This window comes from Protopterus annectens, chromosome 8.part0 (assembly GCF_019279795.1).
Source record: "Protopterus annectens isolate FY-2018-M chromosome 8.part0, PAN1.0, whole genome shotgun sequence".
In the NCBI taxonomy this organism is placed as follows: domain Eukaryota; kingdom Metazoa; phylum Chordata; order Ceratodontiformes; family Protopteridae; genus Protopterus; species Protopterus annectens.
Genome location: NC_056741.1, coordinates 1,908,248,643 through 1,908,276,221, shown reverse-complemented (window position 1 = coordinate 1,908,276,221; position 27,579 = coordinate 1,908,248,643). Strand labels below are relative to the sequence as shown.

At 38.5% G+C, this 27,579-nt stretch overlaps 1 protein-coding gene across 2 annotated transcripts in view; it reads left to right on the top strand.

Moving 5' to 3' along the window:
• The window catches only part of LOC122809712 (protein NLRC5-like), a 1,339,659-nt gene that overhangs the window by 758,484 nt on the left and 553,596 nt on the right, over window positions 1-27,579 (top strand). For both annotated transcript variants that reach the window (XM_044081407.1, XR_006365941.1), the window contains exon 21: window positions 7,562-7,645. In XM_044081407.1, the coding sequence (XP_043937342.1) occupies window positions 7,562-7,645 (84 nt within the window). The remainder of the gene's footprint in view (window positions 1-7,561; window positions 7,646-27,579) is intronic.

The following is a 27,579-nucleotide window of genomic DNA, read 5'->3' as shown; positions in this document are numbered from 1 at the left end:
CAGACCTGTGACCAGTGGCGTTCCATTGGGATTGGTCCTGGGGCCTTTACTGTTTGGAATCTGTTTCTCCAAAGTACAAGCTAAAACCAAGAGACTATGGCTGACAAAGTTTACTGATGACTGCAAACTGGGTGCAGTCATAGACTATCCAAATGATGTCAACATCCTTCAAGAACGTCTTACTCAAGCAAATGACTAGTGCCAAAGTCATGGCCTCAAAGTCAATGCAAAAAAAAATGTATTCCCATCCCTTTTGGTAAGAGAGATGTTGCTGAAAATTACCATATCAATGGCAATACCCTAAGTAAGCACTCAGTGGTGAGAGATCTGGGCAGTCAGGTTGACAGCAACCTTGTCTTTGATCACCATGTTTCCACAGTGGTAAGAAGGGCATGCTATATGGCTCATCTCATAAGTAAGAGCATTGCCTCATGAAAAGGAGAAGTTATCACCTCCCTACAGTCTTCACTCATTAGGCCAATAATTGAATACAATGCCCCTCTTGGTATGTACCTTTCAAACCACCTGCAGTAATTGGAGAGAGCACAAAGGTTCCAACCAAGGAAAATTCAAGGTCTTCAGCAGGTATCCTATGTCAATCAACTGAAATCACTGTCACTTTCCTCTGTTTCATACATACTATTCAGAGGCAATCTCTGTTTTGCATATAAGATGATCTCTGGCCCTACTTTATTGGAAATGCTGCACATACTGAAGGGCACATGGGTTACTCACTGTAAGGGCTTAAACCTGGTATGTGACATCAATAGATTCTACTGGAGGGACAGATTTGTCTCCTAGAGGTTACCACACCTTTGGAATAGACTCCCACTTCAAATCAAACACAACACGTCATTCACCATCTTCAAACACAATCTGGATAATTGAATGGGTAACTGTAAATTCACCCTGGAGGGTTCCACCTGTGTCCCTCTTGGACAGGGGCAATACGTGCTGACTGTGGTAACAAGTGTAAATTTAGCTAGGCTTGTAAGGGCCCTTGGGCCATTAGCCTAGTAACTTCCTATGAGCCTCTGATCCTATTACAGTAGTGAAAGATGTTTTAATTGAATGTGCAGCTGTAGCAATGCAAATGTTGCACTGTGCTACATTTGCTTTCACTGTTAATTTCAATACATTTTCTGTTCCTGATCTTTTTTTTCTGTTATGCTAACATTTGTTCCATGTCTGGTTGTGGTGAGATGCTATTTATATTCTGGACCATTTCAATAGTGCTGCTATAAATTGGATACTGATCTGATTATAAAATGTGGCAAAATCTCATGTAACTGTTGGTTCTGTGATTTAGAGGCAAAAAGCCCTGAATGTGACCTTCATGACTTTGGATTGAGTGGAGGAGCTAATGAGGGTGGTGGTACATAGTCAAAGTCAGCTTCCCATCCTGTAGGAGCAAGACATTCCATAGCATTGCAGTGCTGATACCTACTGGAGAAAAAGGTGCATGGCATGCAAAGTATAGGCTGCAGTTGTGCACTTTACTCTGCCAAGCCATGTCTGTATGGTGGCTTCTGATTGGCAGTGGAGTTTTACAGTGGTGAGTTGCCAGCCTGGTGCCCAACCTTCCACAGAAGGCCCACACATGTACACACTCATGCCTAGGGCCAATTTAGAGTGCCCAATCCACCTACGGCATGTCTTTGGGATGTGGGAGGAAGCCAGAGCACCTGGAGGAAACCCATTGGACCACAGGGAGGACATGCAGACTCTGCACAGAAGGCACCCCAGCTGAGGATTGAACAGGAAAACCTCTTGCTGTGAGGCGGCAACACTAACCATTGTACCACCGCGGCTGCTCCCTCTGTGATGATGATAAATATGAGATTTTAAATTCTCTCTTGCACAGAGATTTTGTTTCTGGCCCATCTGCTGCAAATAGGATCAGAAAACAGTGATGAAAGGGGTGAGCTGATATAAGGATTCTAAGATTTTTCAGCTCTCCTTTTCCAAATTTCCAAGGTATTCTCTAACTCCTCATCCAGTTTTTGGCAAGAAGCAAAGCAAACAGTCTCAACAAAGTGCAGGTAAACACATGTTTAAGAAGAAATGGGAAGGGAATTCCAAGAAGAATTCTGGAAACTCAAAACCAACAACAGTTTAGTAAGTTAGAATGACTATTTAAGAGACGTTGTTCCCCCCTGCCTCCCTGGTAACTCCCTTTTTTCTTCCAGAACATCTGAATCTCCACTTTTCTGTTTGGCAATAGATAGTTTCAGACAAATGGCTTCTAAAAATCATTCATCAAGGTTACAGACAGAAATGGGAGGAAATTCCTCCATTCCAATTTGTAATCCCTCAACCTTCAGAACAGACAAGACTCTTATTTCCATCTGTCCTTTATCACATGCTGTCCTAACAGGAGGATAGATCCAGTCCCCCTTCACTTCCAAGGTGGGAAAGGGGTTTTATTCAGGGATGTTTTTATTTCCAAAGAAAGAAAATGCTTGTTTCTTTCTTTCCTAAACCTGTTTGTGATAGTGCCAACTTCAAAATGATGTCACTTCACAGCCTGCTACCTCTCCTTCCTCATTTAAGTTTCTGGTAATGCTACATTTAAAAGACGCTTCTCACATTCCTATTCATCCAGATTGCAGGTGTGTTTTAAGGATTTGTTTGCCTGTATTACATTATCAGTTCTCTGTCTTACTCTTTAGTTTAATAAAACCAGAAAAATAGGTGTGGACCTCTTGGGTTTTCGATCCTGAGTGATGCCTGCCCGGAGGGAAGGAATAAGAAATGGTGAACAGATTTCTACGTGTAGTCGGTGGTGGAGCTAGCTCTAAAAAGAGCTGTTTTAGCCCTGTGGGCAGCTGGAGCTCTATATAGAGCTGTTACAGATCTCTATGAGCTCTGAGAAGAGCTGTTTTGTGTTTAGAATGCCCTTTCGGGCAGATGTGGTAGTTCTAAAAAGAACTGTTTTGTTTGGTTCACCGAAGCTGTGTCTGTGCCTCCGGCTGGTCTTACCGAAGCTGATACAGATTTCTGAGCGCTCTGAGAAGGGCCGATTTGTGTTTTGAATGCCCGTTCAGGTGTTGGCGGTAGCTCTAATAAGAACTTTTTTGTTTTATTCTTCAATGTGTCTCTGGTTGCTCTTACCAGAGCTTTTGTAGATCTCTGTGAACTCTGAGAAGAACTGTTTGGTGTACTGTGAGCTCTGAGAAGAGCTGTTTGGTGTAAGGTGCAGATCCACGTGAGCTCTGAAAAGAGCTGTTTTGTGTATGGACACAATGGGCTCTGGGAAGAGCTGCTGTTGTGTCCTTCGGTGTTCCGTGGTGGTGTCGATCTCCGTTGTCCTTCTTCTTGAACAGATCTTTGGTTCTTTTGCTATGTGTGAATCCTAAAAAGGACTATTTGTGCGCTCCCCAAGCGCTGGTCAGAATGACCTGAGAGCTGTTGCTGTGCTGCTTTTATGCTCCTGTGGAGGGGACGTGGTTGAGAGATGTCCAATGAGAAGTGACTAGTTGTGAGTGTGGCCTTAGTAGGCCTACAAGGTGAAGACGGACCTGGTTGGAAGCATCTCATTCCTCTTATTTAGTTCCTTTTTTGTTCATTTTGTCACAATTATACCTATGTTTAACTGTACTAAACCTTAAATTTAAATGTAAAAAATTAAAAATGTAAAATGTAACCAAAAAATCTTTAAATTATTTAATTTCTTTTATTGTTCAAGTCACTACTCATTACATACACTGTGTGTAAGACTCTGTTAGTACTTCTTCATACAGCCTGGTGCCCAACCTTCCACAGAAGGCACACATGTACACACTAATTTAGAGTGCCCAACACCTCTGGGCATGTCTTTGGGATGTGGGAGAGAAGCCAGAGCCTGGAGGAAACCCATTGGACCACAGGAGGGGATGACATACAGACTCTGCACAGAAGGCACCCCAGCTGAGGATTGAACAGGAGAACCTCTTGCTGTGAGGCGGCAACACTAACCACTGTACCACCGCGGCTGCTCCCTTTCTGATGATGATAAATATGAGATTTTAAATTCTCTCTTGCACAGAGATTTTGTTTCTGGCCCATCTGGAGTGATGAAAGGGGTAAGCTGATATAAGGATTCTAACATTTTTCAGCTCTCCTTTTCCAAATTTCCAAGGTATTCTCTAACTCCTCATCCAGTTTTTGGCAAGAAGCAAAGTAAACACTCTCAACAAAGTGCAGGTAAACATATGTTTAAGAAGAAATGGCAAGGGAATTCCAAGAAGAATTCTGGAAACTCAAAACCAACAACAGTTTAGTAAGTTAGAATGACTATTTAAGAGACTTTGTTTCCTTACAGAAAATCTGAATCTCCACTTTTCTGTTTGGCAATATATAGTTTCAGACGAATGGCTTCTGAAAATCATTCATCAAGGTTACAGACAGAAATTCCTCCTTTCCAATTTGTAATCCCTCAACCTTCAGAACAGACAAGACTCTTATTTCCATCTGTCCTTTATCACATGCTGTCCTAACAGGAGGATAGATCCAGTCCCCCTTCACTTCCAAGGTGGGAAAGAGGTTTTATTCAGGGATGTTTTTATTTCCAAAGAAAGAAAATGCTTGGAGTTCAGTATTGGATCTTTCTTTCCTAAACCTGTTTGTGATAGTGCCAACTTCAAAATGATGTCACTTCACAGCCTGCTAGCTCTCCTTCCTCATTTAATTTTCTGGTAATGCTACATTTAAAAGATGCTTCTCACATTCCTATTCATCCAGATTGCAGGTGTGTTTTAAGGATTTGTTTGCCTGTATTACATTATCAGTTCTCTGTCTTACTCTTTAGTTTATCCCCTGCACTAGGAGTGTTCACAAAATGTCTAGCTCCAGCTATATATAGTTCATTGCAGGCTACAGATTATCCACATTTTCCATGACTTGCTTATCTTTGCAGAGCCTTTTTCAGTGAGTTATGTATCTCTCTTTTGGGTTAGAGCTCTCTTACACTTGCTGGGATTTCAAGAGAACATTCAAAAGTCTTTTTTGATGCCTTCTTACAGGATTGTATTTCTGGGATGTCAACTAAATAGCATAGTTCAAAGAGCTTTTCTTCCACAGGAAAAAAATGGATTTATATCTAGATCTATTATTAGAAGTTTTCACTCAGACATCAGACACTACAAGAGAATATTTCAGGATTCTGATACCCGTGGCAAGACTCCACATGTGAAAGATACAGTGGCTACCACTCTATTAGATGGATGTGATGAAGCTCAGGTGGAAATGTTTTTTTAAAATATAGTTCTGTAGTTGTAGCTCATAGTTTGTTGTCATGTTTTGTTTGTTAGAAGTTAAAAATAAAAATAAAACCTTAAACTAAGAATGAGGTTCCACAGGCTGCTGAGCTGGTAAACCCTCGCAGATCTTTCAGGAATATTCAAATAAGGGGCTAACTTAAGCTCTAAGCTTTTAGATTGGCTGTTTGTTTTTTCCCATCAGCTCCCATGGACCCTCCCACCATTGTCTGCATTTGCCTTTAAGTAACTGAACTGTTGAAAGTAATGTATTAGAACACCAGAACGAAACAGAGGAAAGAGTGCCCAAAGTAACTAGTAAACAAAACCAACACAGTCCTGGCACTCTAAGAGGTGGAAATAAAATTTCTTTACCACAGCAAAATGTGGAACCAACAGCTTTATTGCATCAATGCAATAAAACTGTTGGTTCCACATTTCTCTGTGGTAAAGAAATTTTATTTCCACCTCTTAGAGTGCCAGGACTCTGTTGGTAATGTATTAGAACAAGAACACTCTTTCATCTACCTGCTTAACTGAATATACTTCTGGGAACTTCAACAAGGTGTCTTTATTCCTCCCACAGGGAGGGTATCAGAGAGAGTCTCCTAGACATACTAAGTAAAGTGATTTTATCCAAACTAATCCTTTATAATATGTTCCTTTATTACAGAGGTGGATAAGGTTAAAACATATGTTTAATGAAGGAGGATGCTGTCTGATTTTGTGGAGATTTGTACTGAAGTAGAAAGGAAATGAAGACTGGGTATACATATACCCCTTTTAGGGAATAGATTTGCTGTTGTTAAAATAATTCACAGAAAGAAGTAAAAAAAATGTTGCTACAGCTATGATTGTAATATGCAGCATGTAAATAGTAAAATAAACGTTCATAGGAATTGGGCTGTAATGAATTATTTCCCAGAAGTGGGGGAAGCAGTGGGCAATGGTCCCATATTTATATATTAGTGAGGATGTGACATTAAAAATATTCTAGAATCAGAAAAGGAGAGGAACACAAGTAAAGATACAAAAGATACTAAAATGTGGTGCTTGCTGTCAGTGCAAATATATATTGGAAGAAACAATAGTGGAGAGTGTTGATTCTGAAAAATGGTACATTGGGGTAGTTATAACTGTGGGACTAACAGAATAGTGCATTTAGCAAAATGTTGTGCATGTCCATCATTGTATGATGGTAGAAATGAATGCCCTTCATGTAAACATATTTATTAACATGTATATGGTTTTAAATTACAAAAGTAAGGTGTTGGCAAGACATGCAGAAGACATGTAGTTTTCAAACTGTTTCAGTTTTATATTTTAGAAAAAGTCAACAAATATTCCACAAGGATTATGGGAATTTATTTTTCTCAGCTTCATGAGATACAGTGACAATTAATGCTTACAGGGGACCACCCTCTTGTGATTAAAGGACATATTTTGATTGCGAGTTTGTTAGTTTTAAAATAATGTCAATTGAAATATGTATTCAATATTCATTGCAAATGTATTCAGCAGTTGTAATGGTATGTATTCTATGTTGTTATGCATTTAATGTTTTATATATTCATTTTTTAAGTTCATTTTTTAAATGTTATTTTGGCTGTGTTGTGCAGATTTGATTTTTATCATGTGATGTGGTAGTTTCGGTGTGACTGGATGAATTGATGCATATATGATAAGACATAAATGGAGATGATAAACTTTGAAGCAGTCTAATGTGGATGAAATTGCTTAATCTGTTAAATAAATTTGCTTTAGAAAGTATGGTCTTAGGCGTTCATCATTTGAGTCAGCCTTCCACTTTTTTAATTTTAGGAATATATCCTGGCCAATGGTACTATTACTATTTTTGCCTATGTTTTGTATGTAGTTGTATGTCCTAGCTCATGTAAAGCACTACCACTGCATACACTGTTGTGCAATCTAGTCTCTAGTTTATGGTTATTGCAGGCACTCCATCAATACTACTCATATACCTTGTGATACAAATCACAAACAGGCCTGTGCTATACTGCTCACCAATGTTTATGACTCTTGCATGTTGCTAGCCACCAACTGTGAATGCTCATCATATTAATCACTGTTACAATAGTTTGCTGAACTGGGCTCTAAAGGCTAACTCTGCTGCCATAACACCTGTTTTTGTGTATTCCTGATGTGCAAAACAATTTTTAAAAAGTTGCTTCTCTGTTTTTGTGGGCATATAGTATGGTCAAGAAGTGCTTATTGCACATATGTATAGTGCTAGATGGTTTATTTGCAGTGGATATTATCAGTTTTATTATAGAATACTATCTTTCTTGTTGCATCTTTTTCAGTTTATCAAAGAATGAGATAGGAGTTAAAGGAGCAGTTGCATTGGCAAAATCTCGGCTTCAAGAGATGGAGTTGAAGAGGATAAAGTAAGCAAGCACTTGGATGTTTTTATAACCCATATCAAACATATCCTGGTTTAATAGTGACAGCTGTTTATCATCAATATCGTCTTTGTTTGGATATGGCCAGCTGGTATTACATTAAGGAACTAAACAACCTTGCTTTATAAAGCTACAAAAGAACACATTGAGGATGAAAAGGTAGAAAAGTGAGAAGTATATGAGTACTCGGCGCTGCATAGTCCCTTTATAGTGGTCATGCATGTAAGTCCCATCTATCTATATTAACACATACAATATACCGAAAACTCCATTCTTAAGAAGTGAGTATCCTGCTTGTTATATAAGACAGGTTTCAGAATTTCATATGTTATGCTGGACTTACTAGCGCTGAGCACACAACATGGTCTCTTGTGTCTTACCCATCAGAGTAAGTAGAAATCTCATAATTAAATTTTGTTATGTATATGCTGAAATAATGCAACTGTCAGAAGCATCATGCAGATGGTCAATGACTTCAGGTGTGTATGTTGCATTCAGCAGGTGTATTGCAGGTATTATAGGTAGGATACCATGTACATAAGATACACGAGCTCTTGCACCACTTCAATAATATGGCAGCCTTAGGAATGCTACAGTTTGCTGAGCTGAATGTGTTCACAGCTATGAGGTTTGAACTAAGACTCATGTAGCTATATGCAGCTCAGTGAACAAAGAGACAAGAATAAGAAAAATAAAATCTGCCAGTGCATGTGAATAATAAACCTGCCAGTTCATGTGCATAATGAGGACAGGACACAACAAAACTAGTGAATGTGCTCACACAAGTAAAACTTTTCAAGCATTTAAACTCACTGAGGCTCAAGTAGCAACATGTAGCTTTGGGAAGGAGACAGAGACAGAAAAGCTCAAAGTGCTAGAGACCGTAAATAATCAACCTGCCAAAACATGTACGTAATAAAGACAGAAAACAAAACAATTATGTGGAGAAAGGTTTGATTCCCATACCTAATGCAGAGATTGATGTATCATAGGGAAAAAGTGATATATCCATATAGCACTGTAATGTACATTCCTTAGCAGTAGCTATCAGTAGTTTCACATTCAGTAATGCTTGGCTTACTGAGATGTATTGTCTTTATTATACTATGCTATACAATGTGATTATTAACATGTAAGATAATTATTGCAAATGAGCCTTTTAAATATCTCAAGTCCTTTTATATTCAAGGATCAGTTAGTCCGGTATAGAGAACAGAGGATGAAGGCTAGAAATGCAACAACAGCCACTACCTGTCAAATTACTCCTTAATAAGAAACATGAAGATCTGGGTCATCCATTCTGGTGCAATATTGATGCTGAGCATAATTTGTATGTCAGACAATGTTTTGTTATGGAGGGAATCATTTTAGATGATGAAAATTTAGCAAATAATTCAGCAGAAAGATATATTACAGAATTGTTTTTATTTCCTCGTGGAAGCAATTTGGGAAGTATCCATGTTTAATGATACAACCTTCATGACAGATACTTAAGAGTTATCTTTTTGCATATCATTTTCTTGTATCAGGACTTTAGCTTATAAATGAATAGACAGCTGCAGTCCTAATAACCACTGTGTTAGTGAACATTGTAGTCATAATATCTGATTTTACTACACCAGTTGCCATTCTCAGATTATACTATTTGCCTAGACAATGACAGGAACATTGTCTGTGCCACAACACACATTCTTCCATTTTTTTGGTAGCAAACTAGATGACAAGAACCCTGCTCCACTGATCATCACTTAGATGATTTACCTGTGAGATATTACCTAATCTGCACATTGTGAACTTGCTCCAGGAAGCCCTAAATCCTATGGATACAAACAAAGCAAAAATAAAAATGTGAATGAAATATGGAAATCAGATCCCACTCAATGTTACTATTGAATAAAAGATGAATCACAAACATCTTAAATCCTTATGTTAGACATGGTCATGCAAGAAAGGATGTTGAAAGCTCCATATTGCAGTAGCAATACTTATTATTGTAAGTCCTGCAATTACTAAAATAAGCAGTGAATCAAAAGGAGTACAATAAATATTGAAACTAACTATACTGCTACATTACTGCATCCCTCCCAATGTTTGTGTTATACCCTCATACCCCCATCTAAGAAACAAAACAAATAAACAATCCCTGCCTTCTGAAACTGAATAGGAAATCAAAATAGATGGTAGGAAGGGAACAAGAAACAAGGATCCTTTCCTAAAAAGGGACAGTCTAATACTTCAGAATGACTGTGCCAGCATTCGTTCTCCATCCCTATCCCCATAAACACCCCTTCTCCCCCAATCTCTCAAATTCTGTCCCAGAAACTGGCTCCGTACATTACCCTTTGACAAGATTGTTTCAGACTCTTAGATTTTAAAAGTTGTTCAGGAAGAATACAGTTGGCAGTGGAAAGAAATACTTCCCTTCAGTCGAGTTCCTCCTCATTCTCTGAACAAAATAGAATTTTTCCTCAGTTCTTCAGCACTTACTCACCCTAGAAGTCATAGAACTAGTGTCATTACATCAAAGGAACAAAGGCTTCTATTCCAAAATGCTTCCATTGCCAAGAAAATGTCTTCTTGGAGACCATTTCTAGATCTTTCCTTTCTAAACATGTATGTGAAAGTTCCAACATTCAAGATACTGACCCTTTAGAATCTGCTACCTCTCACTTCTAAGGGAAGCTTTATGGTAACATTAGATCGAAAAGATGCATACCATTATATTCCCGTAGCCAAAGGTTTCATGAAATGTCTCAGATTTTTTTTTAATCTGGGTCACATTAACAAATGTCTGTATTAGCCTTTGGGCTATCTATAGCACCGGGAATGTTTACAAAGTGCCTAGCTCCAGTCATAGCTTATTGGTGACTGAATGGCATTCACATATTTCCTTATTTAGATTATTTACTCATCTTTGCAATTTTTCCCAGATGTTAAGAGTCATTACAATGTGTTTCTTCCATTTTAATCAGTCTTGGGGTTCCAGATAAATCTTCACAAACCTTCCCTGACCTTTTCACATAGATTTGTCTTCCTAGGCTGTTTCATTGACAACATCAAGCAAAAGGCCTTTTTTGAAACAGGTGAGAAGATGAATATTTACCTGGAAACTTTCTAGAGCTTCTCAGATCAGTCACAGACTTCAGACAGAGAATATCTCAGGATGTTCTTCATATTCATCACTCCTGTAGTAGCATAAATACATGCCATCATAATCCTCTTCCTTTGCTAATAGCCCGTTACTGCCACAAATCTACCATTATTATTTTTTTCCTATTCTATCACTAATGTAGCTCGTCTTACAATTAGCATATGTACCCCCTCTTTTTTCTCCCTGATACTGTGCTGAATATCCACCATGAAAGCCTTTTTTTATCAAATTCACATGCTCACTTCTTTCCAAATGTGTCTCCTGTAGGATTGCTATTTGCACTGTGCATTTCTTAATATAATTCAATACTCTTACCTTTTTTTGTCTAAATCTGCAAGGTCATTCGCATTTCACAATAACATGGATAGTGTAGTGTAGTCATTCTGATAAGAAGTTATTATTCCAATCTATTAAATATATGACTTTTTAAATGTCTATTTTCAGTTTTTGTGTTACATGCACCCACTAATATTTGGCAGGTTGATCATTGGTTCAGTTGTTTGAACCTATGCCACATTTTATAAGATTTCTTGTTTTACTAAAAAAATCACAAAAGAAAAACAAGCACTCCCCATAAACTGTTGAAGAAACACATAAACTATATACATATTAAAATAATGAAGTTTAACCATCCTGATAGGAACAATTGTCTGTGCTGCACCCACAGGCATTACCAAACCTTAAAATAAGGTTACCCATGCTGAGATGCATGTTACAGCCTGCACACTTACATAAACAAATTATTGTCTGTTCTTCTCTTATCTTTATTCCCCTCCCAGATGTGAAAAATAGCTGGCATACTTTCAGAAAACATTAACTTTTAGCCATAAGAAAAAGTGCACTGGCATCCTTTAAATAAAACTAAATTATACACTGTTCTAGTAAATGCATTGAGATATTTGTGTAGCAGGAAAGCTGCTATCTCTTATTCACTGCCAATAATTTCCAGCTTTTTTACTAAGCTGCTTGCACTTGTACATTTTAATTTCACAAGTCCCTCAGCAAACAAAGTCCAGAACTCTGGAGATTTATTATATGCACCTGTAGTCTGATTACCTCCATGGAAACATAAGAATAGAACACTCTGTGCCCTTTCAATTAACACACCCTGCTGTGGAATACCAGTCCAGTTGCTTATTTGTGCTTTCATAAAATTAACAGTCTGTTCCTTGCAGTTTATTTAGTACAGCAGAAAATGCTGTCATTTAACTCTACTATTTTTTAAACAGCTCCTCTTGAGCAGTCTCATAGCCAATCAGCCTTTTCTTTTTTTTTACCTCAAATTTTTGCAGTTTTATCAGCTCATCTGAATAGCTATTTAAAGTTTCTTCCATTTTTTCCAGCCTTTTGTTGTTTACGTTGATATGCCCCTTCAATGTTTCATTTATTTTAATCATCTGTAAGCACATTTGATTATCTTTTTCTCTCAATTGCTGAAAACCATCTCTTGTCCCAAAGCTGGAGCTTGAACTGCTTTTTGCTAAACAGCTGCAGGATTCTTCCCAGTCAGTGTCTTCTCTTCACCTTTGCTAGCTGACTTTTTTTCAGTCTAACATTCTTCTTTGCTGGTATCCAGGCAGTGTAAGTACTAGCCAGGAAGTGAATTTTAATAAAACTCCCAAAAAAATTAACAAAAGACTAGTGCCCAGTCAGACCATCCCAGTAAACAAAAGGCAACAAATAAATAAATTACTAGCCCTTATCTCTCAGTTTCTTTTTTTCACAATGGAAGAGCTGAAGTTAAGCTGCTGAACAGTGGGCAGCCATCTTGGATGTTCCTCTACTGGCACTATTTTGAGAAGGTTTACATGGCTGGATTCCTACAACCTCCCAGGTGATGTTGAAATGAGATTTTATATTCTCATTTGAATCAAATTTAATTTATGGCTTTTCTGCACAGAGGTGATCAAAATATATGATGAAAGGTGTAAGCTGAGACACAGAATCTCTAAGATTTTCAGCCCTCCTTTTCTCCTTTTCCAAGTTTTCCAATGGGTTCCTTAACTCCTCATCCAGTTTTGGTAAGAAACAAAATAAATATTGTCAACAAAATGCAGATAAACAGATGTTTAAGAAGAAATAGCAAAGGGGTTTCAATAAGAATTCTGGAAACTCCCAAAGCCAAGGACAGTCCAGTAAGTCAGAATGACTATTTAAGAGACTGTGTTCCTCCTTCCCACCCTAGTAGCCCTTTTTTCATCAGTAATTCTGAATCTTCATTTTTCTGCTTGGCAACAGATAGTTTCAAACAAATGGGTTGTGAAGATCATTCATCAAGGTCACAGATTGCAGTGGGAGGAAATTCCTCCTTTCCAGTGGGTAATTCATCTTCCTCCAGATCATAGTATGTTGTTTCCACCTGCCTTTCACCATATGCTATTCCAGGGAGTGGTATAACCTGTCCCCCCATCTCAGGGATTTATTCAAGGATGTTTTAGTGCCAAAAAAGAAAATACTTGGAGACCATTTCCGGATCTTTCTTTCCCAAACCTATTTGTGATAATGCCAACTTTCAAAATAATGTAATTTCACAACCTGTTAACTCCTCTTCATCTCTGAAGTTTCATAGGTTCATAGGTGTTTACTAGGTTAACAACCACAAGGACCCTTTTATGCCTAGCCATTCACCCCAAATCTCTGACAAGTTCTGATACCCTTGATAAGTGTAAGCGGGAACTTGGGAGATTAAACATTTACAAGCAGGGACCTGAGAGATGAACCATTTAATTTAGATTTTTAAATGATTATCATCACAATCCTATTCATCTAGGCTTCAGATGTTTCATAAGGTTCTGTTTGTTTTGATCACATTACCAGGTCTCTGTGCTACCCTTTGGGCTATCCACAACACTAAGTGTGTTCATGAAGTGTCTAGCTGTAGTTATATGTCATTGCAAGCTACAAGGTATTAACTTTTTTCCTGTGTGTGTGTGTGTGTGTGTGTGTGTGTGTGTGTGTGTGTGTGTGTGTGTGTGTGTGTGTGTGTGTGTGTGTGTGTGTGTGTGTGTGTGTGTGTGTGTGTGTGTGTGTGTGTGTGTGTGTGTGTGTGTGTGTGTGTGTCTGTCTGTATGTACACACATATATATATATATATATATATATATATATATATATGTGTGTGTGTGTGTGTGTGTGTATGTCTGTGTGTGTGTGTGTGTGTGTGTGTGTGTGTGTGTGTGTGTGTGTGTGTGTGTGTGTGTGTGTGTGTGTGTGTGTGCATATATGTGTATGTTTGTGCATCTGAAAGTGTCAGGAATCTCTCTGCTGGGTCAGAAATCTCTTACATAAGTTTACATTCCAAGAGAACGTTCAGCTAGACAGCCCAGTTCACAGAACTTTTTCTTCAACAGGAAAATGGATCCATATCTAGATCTGTTCTAGGGTTTTCCACTTAGAATTTTGTCACTGCTTTGGAATTCCTTAGGATTTTAGATCTCATGACATCTATGATTCTCTTGATAGCACTGGCAAGACTGCACATGAGAAAGATGCAGTGGTATATTTAGTCTCTCTCAGATCCTAGCACCAAAACTCCTGGTGTTTTCAGATCCCAGTGCTGGGGATTGTCAGAAGAGAAATCACTTGGTAGAAACAACAGATGTCCCTAAATCCAGATCTCCCCTTCTCCCTCCCTGTTTCAAAGCAGTCAGTCACTACAGGAACCTCGGACTTTCCTTGGGGAGCAGTTTCAGGTGGGATAAAAATGCAAGGTGTGTGGGACTCCAAGGACAGACATGAACACAAAAATATAAAAGAGATGGCAGCACTGATCAAGGCATTCAACTGTCAGAATCATCTTTTGTCCCTAGGACCTCTTCACGTTGTTACAGACAGTACCACAGTCATGTGGCACATCAACAAGCAAGGAGGAACTAGGTTGTAAACCCTCTGCAGACCAGTCATGTTAGCAGATATCCTACTTTCTGTCAGAGCAAAACTGTGTGGCAAACAAACTGAAAAGGACAAGGGCAGACCCTCATGTCTGGAAGCTAGATCAGGGCTCTTCCAGTATTTGAGAAATTTTGTGGGGAGTTCCTCAAGTAGACCTGTTGTCTCCTCTCTTAATAATCAGCTGACAGGATTCTGCTCCTGAACTCCATGCAAGAAAGCCTAGAAGATACATGCCTTTTTCTTTTCCTTAGACAGGAATTTTCCTGTATGCTCTTCCATCCTTTCCACTAATATCCAGGGTACCTCTGAAGATTCAGAAGAAATTCCCCAAGATCACTGTGGTGACTCCCTTCCAACCCAGGCAACCATGGTTCTCCCTTCTTTTAAAAATGGCCAAGGGCAGTTACCACAAACTTCTTCACAGACTGGACCTACTCACACAAGAACATGAAGAATTGATAAAAGGGGTTCTTTAATATTTCTCAACCCTCCTTTTCCAAGTTTTTTCAAGGGATTATGTAACTCTCATACAATTCTGGTAAGAAACAAAATAAACTGTCAAAAAATATAGGTAAACAGATGTTTAAGAAAAAATGACAAGGTGGTTCCAAAAAGAATTCTGGAAACTCCCAAGGACAGTCCACTAAGTCAGAATGACTGTTTAAGAAATGTTGCCAACCCCCCCATCTGATACACCCAGACACCGATCAACTTTATTTTACTGCCTGGATGGTAGGGTCTTAATTCCCTTTAGGCACCTGTTGACGGAGGATGTACAGCAGGTACTAATGGAGACAAGAAAGCTTTCTACTAGAAAATTAGATATTAGCAAATGAAAAAAGTTTTCTAGTTGGTGCTAACAACATAACCAGCACCCATTCAGGGTTAGTTCTGATTTTACAATATCCTATGGTCTATGGCCTTTCTTACTACTCAAAGTTCATTTATCAGCCATTTCAACATATCTTTCCACGGACCCTCTACTTTTGATGCATTGTAATGTCAAAATGTTTTTGAAAGTGGTTTTGCATAAGAGGCCTTAAAGAAAATTGTTGGCCCATCCTTGGGATCTTAATTTTCTGTTAGAGAAGCTAACACTTGGTCCATTTGAACCAGCTAACCTGGCTGACCTGAAGTTCTTAACATGGAAAACAGTTTTACTGATTGCTCTGAACTCTGCAAGAAGGATATCTAAGTTGCAAGCTCTTATGATGAGTCAAGCCTACTTCATTTCTATAGGGACAGGGTTTCTTTGAAAATTAATCCTTTTTTATGTTTAAAATGGTATTAGAGGTTACTTTTAGCCATACTATCCATCTCCCTGTTTTTTCTTTAACTCGTTATAGCCGAGTGATGCCTCCAGGTGCATCTGCATTTACATCCTGTTGACACCTCTAGGCATCAAATATTGCTTGTTCATATTTGCATTCCAAAACCATGTTACATACAAAGTACTAAAACATTTCATCTTAAAGCTTACACAGTGACAAACACAACTGTATTGATATCTGACCTCTGTCTAGTGCAGGTAAAGGGATATTAATTTTTGTTCATATAATATTTATTTAGATTAACATAAATTTCATGTTTTTCTAAATATCTTGAAACCACATAGCACAGTCAGAACTGCTTAGTCTCATATAAAGCTGTCAGCTGGATGAACAAAATGCTGTCAACAGTAATGTGTAATTTAAATATTTGCTGAGACATTGTAAGTTGTTTAGAAAATATTACAAACTCAATAGTTACTGTGTTTACTATGACTTATAAAATCCAGTTCATATAAAAATAGTTTGTGCTGAACAGTTTGTCATTTATAATTCTTTAGTAAACTTTATAAGTCTAGAAACATGAACATTTGTTTGAAATGTCAGGATATGATTCGATTCCATCAAAAAGCTTAGACTCCACCCATCGGAAGTTACAGCGCAAGCGTCTAGTGCTCCATTGGAGGGAATAAGTTAATCTAAAAATGAGAGAAAGGATACTCCATACCTTGGATGTCCATTGACAACTCAGGTACTATCTTGACAGAACTAAATCTTTCAGATCTTTGGGTTTCTTGTGAAGGTAAGAGGAAGGGACAACCTCTGTCAAAGCAGAGTATTTTCAGATGGTTGCCCAAGGCTATTACCCTTTTTTATACTCACAACAGTGAAATTGTTCCAGGCAGAGTCAAGGCCAACTCTACCAGGATCTTGGCTTCATCTATGGCTTTTTGGAAAGGGTTGCCTTGTAGAAATGTTCTAGAAGTAGCAACTTGGTCATCTGTACACACCTTTGTAAAACATTACAAGCTTATTCCTTCTGTAGGTCTAGATCAGACTTTTCTAGGGCCATTCTCCAGGGTTCCTGAACTCTTGTCCTTCTTTCATTTTCCAGAAATTGTAAACCTTGGTAATCTACCCGTATAGCTTAGGCTACTTCAGCAGTGATCAATATGAAGAACATAGTATAGTTGTGTAAGTAAACTTACAATAACAGTAGATGTTCAAATGTTCAAATAATAACTGCTGCAGTAGCCACACCCTCCCTCCATTCCCCTTGTATTTTGATATGTTGTTTATACCCGGGTGTGGTTATTTACTTTTTGTTCTTCGTAGCAGTGTTTTTTCAGGGTTAAGCCTCCCTCTCTTATTGGCAGGGAAGCTCTGAATGGCATGACACCCAAACTTTTGTGTTACTTAGCTTAGCTTGACCTGTCAGACAGTTGGATCACATGGGAAGTGCCCTAAAGCTTTGGAAGCTGCCAGGCTGTTATATCCTTGGCATTATTTAATCCATATAGCTTGAGCTACTGCAACAGTGATCATTTGAACTCTACTCTTATGGCAAGTTTTCCTACACAACTGTGTGCTGGGGTTCATGGCCTCTGTTTCTCATGATTCCTCTTCCTAGTTTGCACTTAGAAAATATTTAATATTAAACAAACAAAAAAAAAACACACACACACACATGGACTCAACATTTGCATCTCCTGAAATTTCAGATTCAAGTCTTTGTAAAAAAAGAAACTGCACTAGTGAGGAGTATAGATACAAGCAGATCCAGGTTTCCTCTTTTTTCCTCTACTTCTAAGCCGGTCTGTGTCTACAAACATGTCAGATTTTGCTTGGGAGGCACTTTCTATGGGATAAAGGTGCAAAGCCTGTGGACATCCTCAGAAAGATCACAACACACAAGTGTCAAAAATACATGGGCTGGGATCCATACCATAAAATCTCTTCATCATCATCTATGGTCCCTGGGACCTCTTCAGGTAGTTACAGACAACTCCACAGTGATGTGGTACTTAAAGCAAGAGGGTACCAGGTCTTACACTCTGTGCAGGCTGGCTAGGTAAGCTTGGGAAGTTGCTCTTCAGCACTCCCTAACCCTCAAAGCATCTTATATTCTGTCAGAGCAAAACATAGTGGCAGACACCAGAACCCTCACAAATGGAAACTGAATGAGGGAGACTTTCAGGAATTGATCCAGATTTGGGTAATATCTCAAGCAGATGTTTTTTCCTCCTCTCAAAAAAGTGTTCTGCTCCAGGACTCCTTCCAAGAAAGCCTTAAAACATACCTTTCAACCTCTTAGCACAAGAAATCTGGACTAAGGACCAAAAATAGGGACAGATTTTAAACATTGCTCATATAAACGTAGAAAGTTGCTAAAACAACGTGATATGTGTTAGCATACATTTTCTGAAAAAATATGAAATCTGAACTCAAATGTATGTCAATAATGTCATTATTCAGTGACGGTAATCCTCAGGAATTTGTCTGAAAACCACAACTTTTATAAGGAACAGACCAAAAATATGAAGCAAAAATCCAGACATTCTGTGGAAATCTGGACAGTTGAGAGGTATCCATAGAAAACAGATATATTTTCATTCCCATGCACTAGAATGTTCCTTTTTGCCTTTCCACCCTTTCCATTGATTTCTAGTATAATTCTAAAGATTTAGAAGGACTTTCCACAAATTATTGTGGTGGCTCCCTTTTAGCCTAGGCAGCTTGGTTCTCTCTTCTTATGGAATTGACCAAAGGCAATTACCAAAAACATCCTAACAAACCAGACCTAGTCATACAAGACAGATGGAGTGTGATGCACACTGCAATTGCAAACACCTTCAGTTAACTGCCGGGTTAATTTAACTTAAATTCTTTCTAGGCATCTCCTTCCAGTGGACGTGCAGCATGTATTAAAGGAGGCAAGAAAACCTTCTACTAGAAAATCTTATATTGGCAAATAGAAAAGATTTTCTAGTTGGTGCATAGCAAATAACCAGGCTCCTTTCAGGGATTATGTATCATTGATGCTCAAATATTTGTGTGAGCTACTATCCCTGGCCTCACTTACTCCTCCATCAAAATACATCTTGTGGCCATTGCATGTCTGCCCATGGATCCTCTACATTCATCAGTGTTTTTACTAAAACAGTTTCTTAAGGAAGTTTTACACCTTAGATCTCTTTAATAGCAAATTGCTTCTTCCTGGGATCTTAACATTGTGCTGTAAAAGTTAACCGTGTCCCAGTTTGAACACACTCATCAAGCAGATTTAAGCTTCGTTACATGAAAAATTGTTCTTCTCATTGCTCTGACATCTGCAAGAAGAGTATCTGACTTGGAAGCTCGCATGGTGGGTTAACCCTGTCTGGTCTTCCTTACATAGAGATAGGGTCTCACTAATAACATTCATGCCACTGTTCTATTCTGATCCACAGAACCAGAAAGAATATAGGCAATCAAAGGTCACCCTTAAGTGGGGACTCCAGTATCTTCAGTCCAACCTGGCCACATACAGAGAGTATGAGTCAGGACAAACCAAAATTCCAACAATGGATTATTGAGAGCTCAAGTATTTAGAGCAGTCCCTTGCTCTAAATAGTTGGACTCTTGACAATCCTGTGCTGGAATTTTAGAACCAGAGAGAAAGGATTCTCTGGACATGCATGGGCAGCTGAGGTACTATTGTGACAGAGCTAAGTCCTTTAGAAAAGATAATCAGCAATGTGTTCTTATGCTTCATATGTAGGGACAAAGAAAGGACAATCTATATAAAAAAATACTATTTCCATTATTGATGGCTTTGCCCAGATTTCTTGCTGTAAGAGGCTGAGAGGTATGATCAAGACACATCCACCTTTAGCCCTCATCTCTGAGGTTGCTGATCTAAATCTGTGGAAATGCATTAAAGTCTTGCACTGCTGGGGTACCTTCTGTGGCTTTAAACTATGTCTCAGTAACTGCATAGATGTCTACATTTTCCAAGGTGACCTCTTTTTTTTTTAACACATCTTTTTGAATTATCATTTGTGACATAGACAAATTTACATTTATAGAAAAGTAATCACACTTCTGAAGAAGTCTGTTGACGAAAGCAGAAATAAAAGATTTTATACACCAGTTCCAGTGTTTTTTTGCTGTTTTCCTTGCTAGCTATTGGTCATTATGAGGTTTTTGCTTTATTGGTTTATTTATTCCTCATTTTTGGTGCTGTTTTTTTATTGAATTATAACTTGTGACATAGGCACATTCACATCTATAGAAAAGCAATCACACTGTGTTAACAAATTAACATTTAGAAACATACATCACATATATTGCTATATATCATATAACCTAAGCAACATTACATAAATTATTCAATTCCTGCCCATTTTTTAAACAAGAAACAGCTTCATTAAACCATCACGTACAACATAAGCAATCGTACATTTATATAAATGAAAACAACCCACACCAACACAATCCTAGTTGCAAGCATTTTACATCACAAACCATACTGACACACTCCCAGTTGCAAGTTATGCATCACTTATAGTCTACTCAATCGTTTTCAGTGAAAGATTACATAGCTCATTTAAGTCCTGCCTTGTGTTAAACCTCATTCCTCCCCTGTATGTATTGCTCACACAATTCCCATTTTGTCCTATGTAGTTTGCTCCTATTTTTAAAAATCTCAATTCCGGTTGTTTTATCACTGTTACTTTATTCACTACTTCTAATACAGTTGGTTTAGATTTTGAGCACCATTTTCTAGTAACTGCTTTTTTGGCAGTCACCATAATTAGACACAGCAAGGCCTTACCAAGTCTAGGCAATTCCAATCCTATATCATAGCTCCGAAAAATCATCTCCCTCATCACAACAATCCGCCCACCCAGCATCTCCGACAGTGTATCCTGCAGGGAATCCTTAAAGTTCACCAACCCACTGCAATCCTAGAAAATATGTTCCCAAGTATCTCTTTCTTCCTTGAACACCTCCAGCATTTGCTGTCTACCTGAGGAAAAACTCTCTGGCATTTACTTGGGGTATAAGAGAGAGTGGGGCTTCTTGTTTAAGTTCCTAACATTGAGTAGTAACACCTTAAGATTACCTTGGGTTGATTTTCTACATTGGAAGGTTTGTCAATTTGGCATTGCCTAAAAAAGGTTCTAAGGGGAGGATAAAGTTTTAGCAAGTATTTGAAAGCCTAAAGGTGACAGATGCAGACCATCCTTGGAAAAGCAACATGGATTGTCAACCATATCCCCCCATGCTGACAAATATTATATCCCTCAGAATAACACTAGAAACTAAGCCAGTATTTAAAGCCGATCTTTCATTGATATTGTAGCATCATACTTGGTGAAGGCAGGATGCTGCTCAGTGCTAGGCATATACTAGCCTGAGCCACATAGGCTGAGAGAGCTATAGTCTTTCTCTTCATATAATCTAGTGAGGTACATCTCAGGTCATTTATACCTACATTGACTATGACAGAATCATACTGGTACCTGTGGTGCAGTGATCTGAGAGTATGCATAACTTGGCAGATCCTGGCTCTGACTAGAGTCCCGAGTAGTGTGCTGGCCTGCCATATGGGCTTTTTATTTCAGGTTACAACAAATATGGCTGTACATGTGTGATGCTAGGTGTTGCTTTTGTTGAGTGCTTTTGAGTTTGCCAAGAGTAACATGTGTGGTATAGACATATCGTTTCATCAAAAGATTCATACCAGAGTCCCTAGGTAGCAGCTCAAGTAAAAATCTAAGATTTTTAAATGAATGGAAGCAAGACTAAGACCAGGACAAGTCAATATTGTTAAATATGACACTCTAAGCTTCTTCTGGTCTGTAAGGAATTAATACGGTGCAGCTTGCTGTGGTCCTGCTCTTCTCCTTTTCTCATGATGACTTATCAAGCCTGAAGAGGAAATTGAATTATTGAAGTAAAATGGAAAGGCTTCAATGAGACACCCTGAATTATGAGTACAGTATGACAGAAGGGATAACTGCAGAACTAAATAAAACAGGAAGTGAATGGGGAAAGGGGCCTAAAGATGCACACTGAACTCATATGCTAAATTTGAAACAATGAGGATATTCCACAAGACCTGAGGCATGAAAACATTGCTACCATTGTTAAAAAGAGAGACAAGTCAGTGTGTGGAAGTTGCTGAGTGACTGTCTTATTTTCCAGTGGAGGGAAAATTCTCAGCATATTTTCTTAAGCAAGCTCCTTCCACCACTAAAGAAATCCTGCCAAAATTTCATTATGTCAGTCCTGCATGACATCAGAAATTATCTTTGTTGTCAAGCATGTACAAAACGGATGGGAACAACTTCAGGACCTGTCCATGGCTTTCTTGACCGGACAGCTAGCCTGTGACTCCATCACTCATGAAGCCTTGTGGAGGATAATAATAAGAGTTGCCTGTCCTGCAGAATTACTTAAGGTTCTGAGCTTCTTCTTAAGCAGAATATTGTATGCATTTGGAGCACTGGGTTAAGACAGATCTATTCAGCATCCAAACACAGGTAAAGGAAGGATATTTAATCACCTGAACCTTGTTTTCATCTTCATATGAGTTATTCTGATCATCAGAAAATATTACTTCCTCACTAGAAGTTAGGAAACATAAAGACTGGAGGGAGGGTTCTTCAGTCTTAGTTGTTTGGTTTCAATGATCAAAGATCAGACGTATGTGCCACTAACATCTAGTATACTGAAGACAGTACCATTCTTGCATATATCAGAAAAGATTCCAGCCTGTCTATATCCCTCTATAGAAGAGAATAACACCCGAAATTCTTATTCAGCTTCGAGAAGAATAGGGTGCTGTATTAGGCTGTTAAAGACCTTACAAGTTGCCCTACAGAATTTGCCATTGAGGGGCAGACCTGAAAGACTGTGAAGTACTAAGTCTTCCTTAACAGGAATACAGTGAGCATAGACAGTGAGATTCATTAAAGGAGCCAATGTGTATTAGGGTCTCCTTTGGGAATGTCAAGGAGATGGTAGCTCATTCCAAAATTATAGTTGCTACAGGAGGTCCATCAACCCACCCTGTGCTCTGTGTAAGATATAGCCATCATGTCTGCCCATACCATGCCCCCACCACTTTGCTTGGCATTATTCTGCACCACGTCTCATTGCATTTATCTGGAATCCTCAGTAAGTTGTAGATGAGTCTGTATCCGATTGTCGAAGTTTTACAACTTCGAATGCTGTATGGTCGAAACCATATATTCGAAATTGTAAAACTTCGAAAACTGAAAAAAAAAATAATAAAAACCGTAACTGACGGTTGTAAGTAGGTAGGCAAGCCCTCCTACACCCCCACACCACCCGCTCTTTAAATATAACAACTCCGAGACTGCTCTACAATGAACTACAGTGCAGAAAGGGAAGATTTGCCTATACTACACTGTAGTGCGATGTCAGAGTTGGTATTTTTAAAGAGTGGGGGGTGTGGGGAGTGCAAGGGGGCAAGCCCCCTTGCTTACAACCGTCAGTTATGGTTTTTATTATTTTTATTTTTTTTTTCAGTTTTCGAAGTTTTGCAACTTCGAACATATGGGTTCGACCATATAGCGTTCAAAGTTGTAAAACTTTGACAATGTGATATAGACTAATTGTAGATCACAATGGTAAATTTTCTGTTTTTGATACTATAACTCTTTCTGATGGATGTTCAGTATTTTGTCTTAGAGCTGAAGTAGAAGGGACATCAACTAGCTTCCATCCTTCATACATACAAAAATCCAACACCATCAGGTGCAGCTAGTACATAGACTTCTTAGAACAGGTAACAAAAGTGCACTTCTTCAAAAGCTACACTAATCTCTGTCCCAAACTAGGTAGACTAGTTAATTCAAAGAAAGATCCAAAGATTCAAAGAAACTTTATTGTCATTTAGGACCACAAAAGTGCAGCCTAAATGAAATTACAAATGTAAGCTCATGAGAGAAATGTAGTGCAAATAACAGATACAGCGGTATCAGAGAATAACATAAGAAAGAAAATAACTCGTATGACATGCAAGAGGTAGTTTCACATTACATAAACCCACGCAATACCCATTATCCAGTGATAAATAATAAATAAATGCCCATACCCACCACCAAGCCCCTTCACCCTTAAGATAGAGAATAAATAGAGATTAGTAAATAGCAGGTGTTTAGTTACCATATTGCTCTTGTTAACCTTAGACGTGACTCAGTATAACCATCATATTGCATATTACCTTCACAATAAGCCAGGAAACTCAAGCATCCCAGGAACAATCCCCATGGCTACCAGCAGGAGCAGCTTTGACTGCTTGCAGTGCTACCCCCTTCTGATTCAGCAGGAGATAATGTGAAGCAGGTTCTCCCTCTGTGCAGCAGCCTTGAAAAGTCATCATGGATTCCTGAATCCTCCTGCTCTTGGAGCAACAGTAAGTCCTGGAGCTGATTCTAGGTAACTTCACAATTAAATGTAATCAAAATTGCACAAGATCATGCAAAAACACATATTACCATAATCTGTTACATTGCTTACATCAGTTATGCTATGGGAGATGGATAACTAAATCACATTTCTTTATTTTAAAAAAATACAAGTTATTCTTTCTGAAAATCTGATACAACCAAGAATATATTCTCTAGTAATAGGCAGAGTCCAGATGTGATTTAAAGCTTAAAAATGTGGTCTTGTTAGATGTATGATTTGGACAGCAACCAGGGAACCATATTACACACATGATGTAATAACCTTATTTTCCATTTGTCAACAAAGTTGTTTATTTCAAACACACACACACACACACACACACACACACACACACACACACACACACACACACACACACACACACACACACACACACACACAATCCTGCAACTGATTTCTCCTCCTCAAATTCCCCACCACTTCGCAATCAGGTCCTACCCAAAAATGTTAGTTCTGCAACAGAAAGTTCAGTCATATGTGTGCAAATGACAGCTGACGTGGTCTCTATACAACAGGTGGGAGGGTTCCACTCCCATTTTCTTTGTGGTTTCCAAAAGAGGGTCCTTTTATCCTATACTACATTAAAGTGGTTTAATCTCCTTGTGCAATACAAACCTTTCACAAAGGGAACTAGTTCTGCATCCTAGAAATATAGGACACATGCTCATATCCAGTTATATCATACTTGGTGCATTACACTTAAATTTCATCTTGGTAAGTCACTGCCTTATTTTAAACAAATGTCCTGTGGCTTGTTTTTTGTCCTGGAAACTTCTCATTCTGGTGGCTCTCATCTCCCCTAAGAGAATCTCTCAGGTTACAGGATTATGGGTAGAAACCATGACAATAAATTATCTGTGCCATTCCTCCACTTCTTAAATTATTTGCATCATGTCATGTTGTTATGAACTGGATGGATTACTGATATAGAGAATATCTACACTTCATATTGTACATGCAGTAACATATCCATATGACGAAACCATAATATCAACAAATTTTATAATAAAAGGAAAAGAATTGTGACCAAAAGTACTGATTAATTCTAGGAACATTAGTGCTCTTGTCACCGAAATAAACAAACTCAGGAGCCTAATAAAATCCACCAAAGCCACATTTCAGGCTAAAATAACTAGCTATGTTCATAATCTCAAAAGCACAACACAGTAGTGTGCTTAGCTGATTGTGAATAATGTTACCTACAATGAAAGTGAAGATATAGCAACCTTACTGGCAGATAAATTTATCTCTACCTTTCCCCTTTCCCCATCGTCTGTCTGTCAAGATATCCCTGAAACTGGCTCACCTCCAGCAATCACTCAAGACCAAGTTTTAAAACTGCTATAAAAAGCTTAAAATAATGAATTGATGGGTCCTGACAATATCTCCAGATGCATCTTAAATAGCATGAAGCAGGATTTAGCCACACCTGTAACAACACTTCAATCTCAGCCTCCCTACAGGGTTTTGTACAAAGTGAATGAAGAACAGCTACAGTCATTCCCCTGCCTAAAGAAGGGCCTTGTATAGACTGAGGCAATTACAGAGCCATAAGTTTGACCAGCTTCATATGCAAAGCCATAGAAAAGTTTATCATGGAACTATTCAGTCAGGACACAGGGAACCTCCAAACAATGGACCCATCTCAGTTTGAATTCTTCAAGGACAGGGCATGCTTACACAACCTGGTGAATTTTTTGAAAAGGTCACCAAAGGAATGCATGACTGTATGAAGGCAAAACAAAACATCATTCTGTGACCTGGCCGATGCATTTGACACAATTCCCCACTCGTGTATAGTAGAAAAGCTGAATAAACTAGGAATAAGCCCATTTGTGACCCAGTGGATTGCCAGCTGGTTCAGAGACAGATTGCAAGAAATCAAAATAGGGAAAGATACATCCACAAAGAGACATCACAAGTGGCATCCCCCAGTGCTGTGTGCTAGAACCTCTCCCATTCAGCATCTACGTTTTTAAGTAAAAGCCATTTGCAAATGATCGCAAGCTAGGAGCAGTTATTGAATCCCCAAATGACTTAGCCATCCTACAGGAAGGTTTACCCCAAATAAATAATTGGTGCCAAAATAATGGACAGAAACTAAATGCTTAAAAAGGCATTACTATATCCCTTCAAAAGTTACCTATCGCAGGGAAGTACCAGATTAACAGTACACCCCTAAGAGTTGACCGAGATGTTCAGGATTTAGGAAATTATGTTCACAGTGACCTAATTTTTGATCAGCATTTGTCCACTGTTGTAAGAAAGTCGTATATTGCACAGCTTATAAATAAAGGAAGTCTGTCTAGATCTAGGATTGTCATTGCTCCCCTTTACTCAGTCCTCATTAGGCCATTAACTGAATATAGTGCACTCTTTGGCATGTATCTGTCCAGACACATTTAACAAGTGGAACGCCTACAGAAATACCTTACTAAAATGACACAAGGCTTAAACAGCATGTCTTACATGGACTGACTCAAAGCTCTGTCACTATCCTTGGTATCCTACAAACTGCTAAGACGTGCTCTGCGTCTGGCATACAAGGCATTGTCCTACCCAATACTGATGGATTTCCTGCATGTCAGCAAGTCAGATGTCATTAGAAATACTCAGTTTGAGTATCTAAATGCTTTCTGCATCATCAACAGAACAGTTTGGAGGGACAGGTATATCTCACAGAGGATACCACTGGTCTGGAACAGACACCCTATCCACGTAAAACAAAGTTCATCTCTGTCCATATTCAAGCAGAACTTGGATATATAGATGGGAATCATAATATTTAACCCAGGATTGCCCCCTGTACTACTGATGAACAGAGGCTGCTAAAAATAAATGCTTTATTCTGTGTATGTTTGCTATCAAATTATCAATGGTATGACCCCAGTTTTTCTAATAAGGGGTAATATATAATTATCAACAATGGGATGGGTAAGACCAATTGTTAACCAAATGGGTAGTTAATTTGAGCACAAAAGGCCAATTGGCTAGCCTTAAAATGGCCCACAAGGGCAGCTAGCCTTTTACTTCCCTATGAAACTATTTATTAGACGTATTACATTAGTCCAAGTGAAGTGAACTATCATTCTAACAAAACCTATAACAATGATGTAATATTG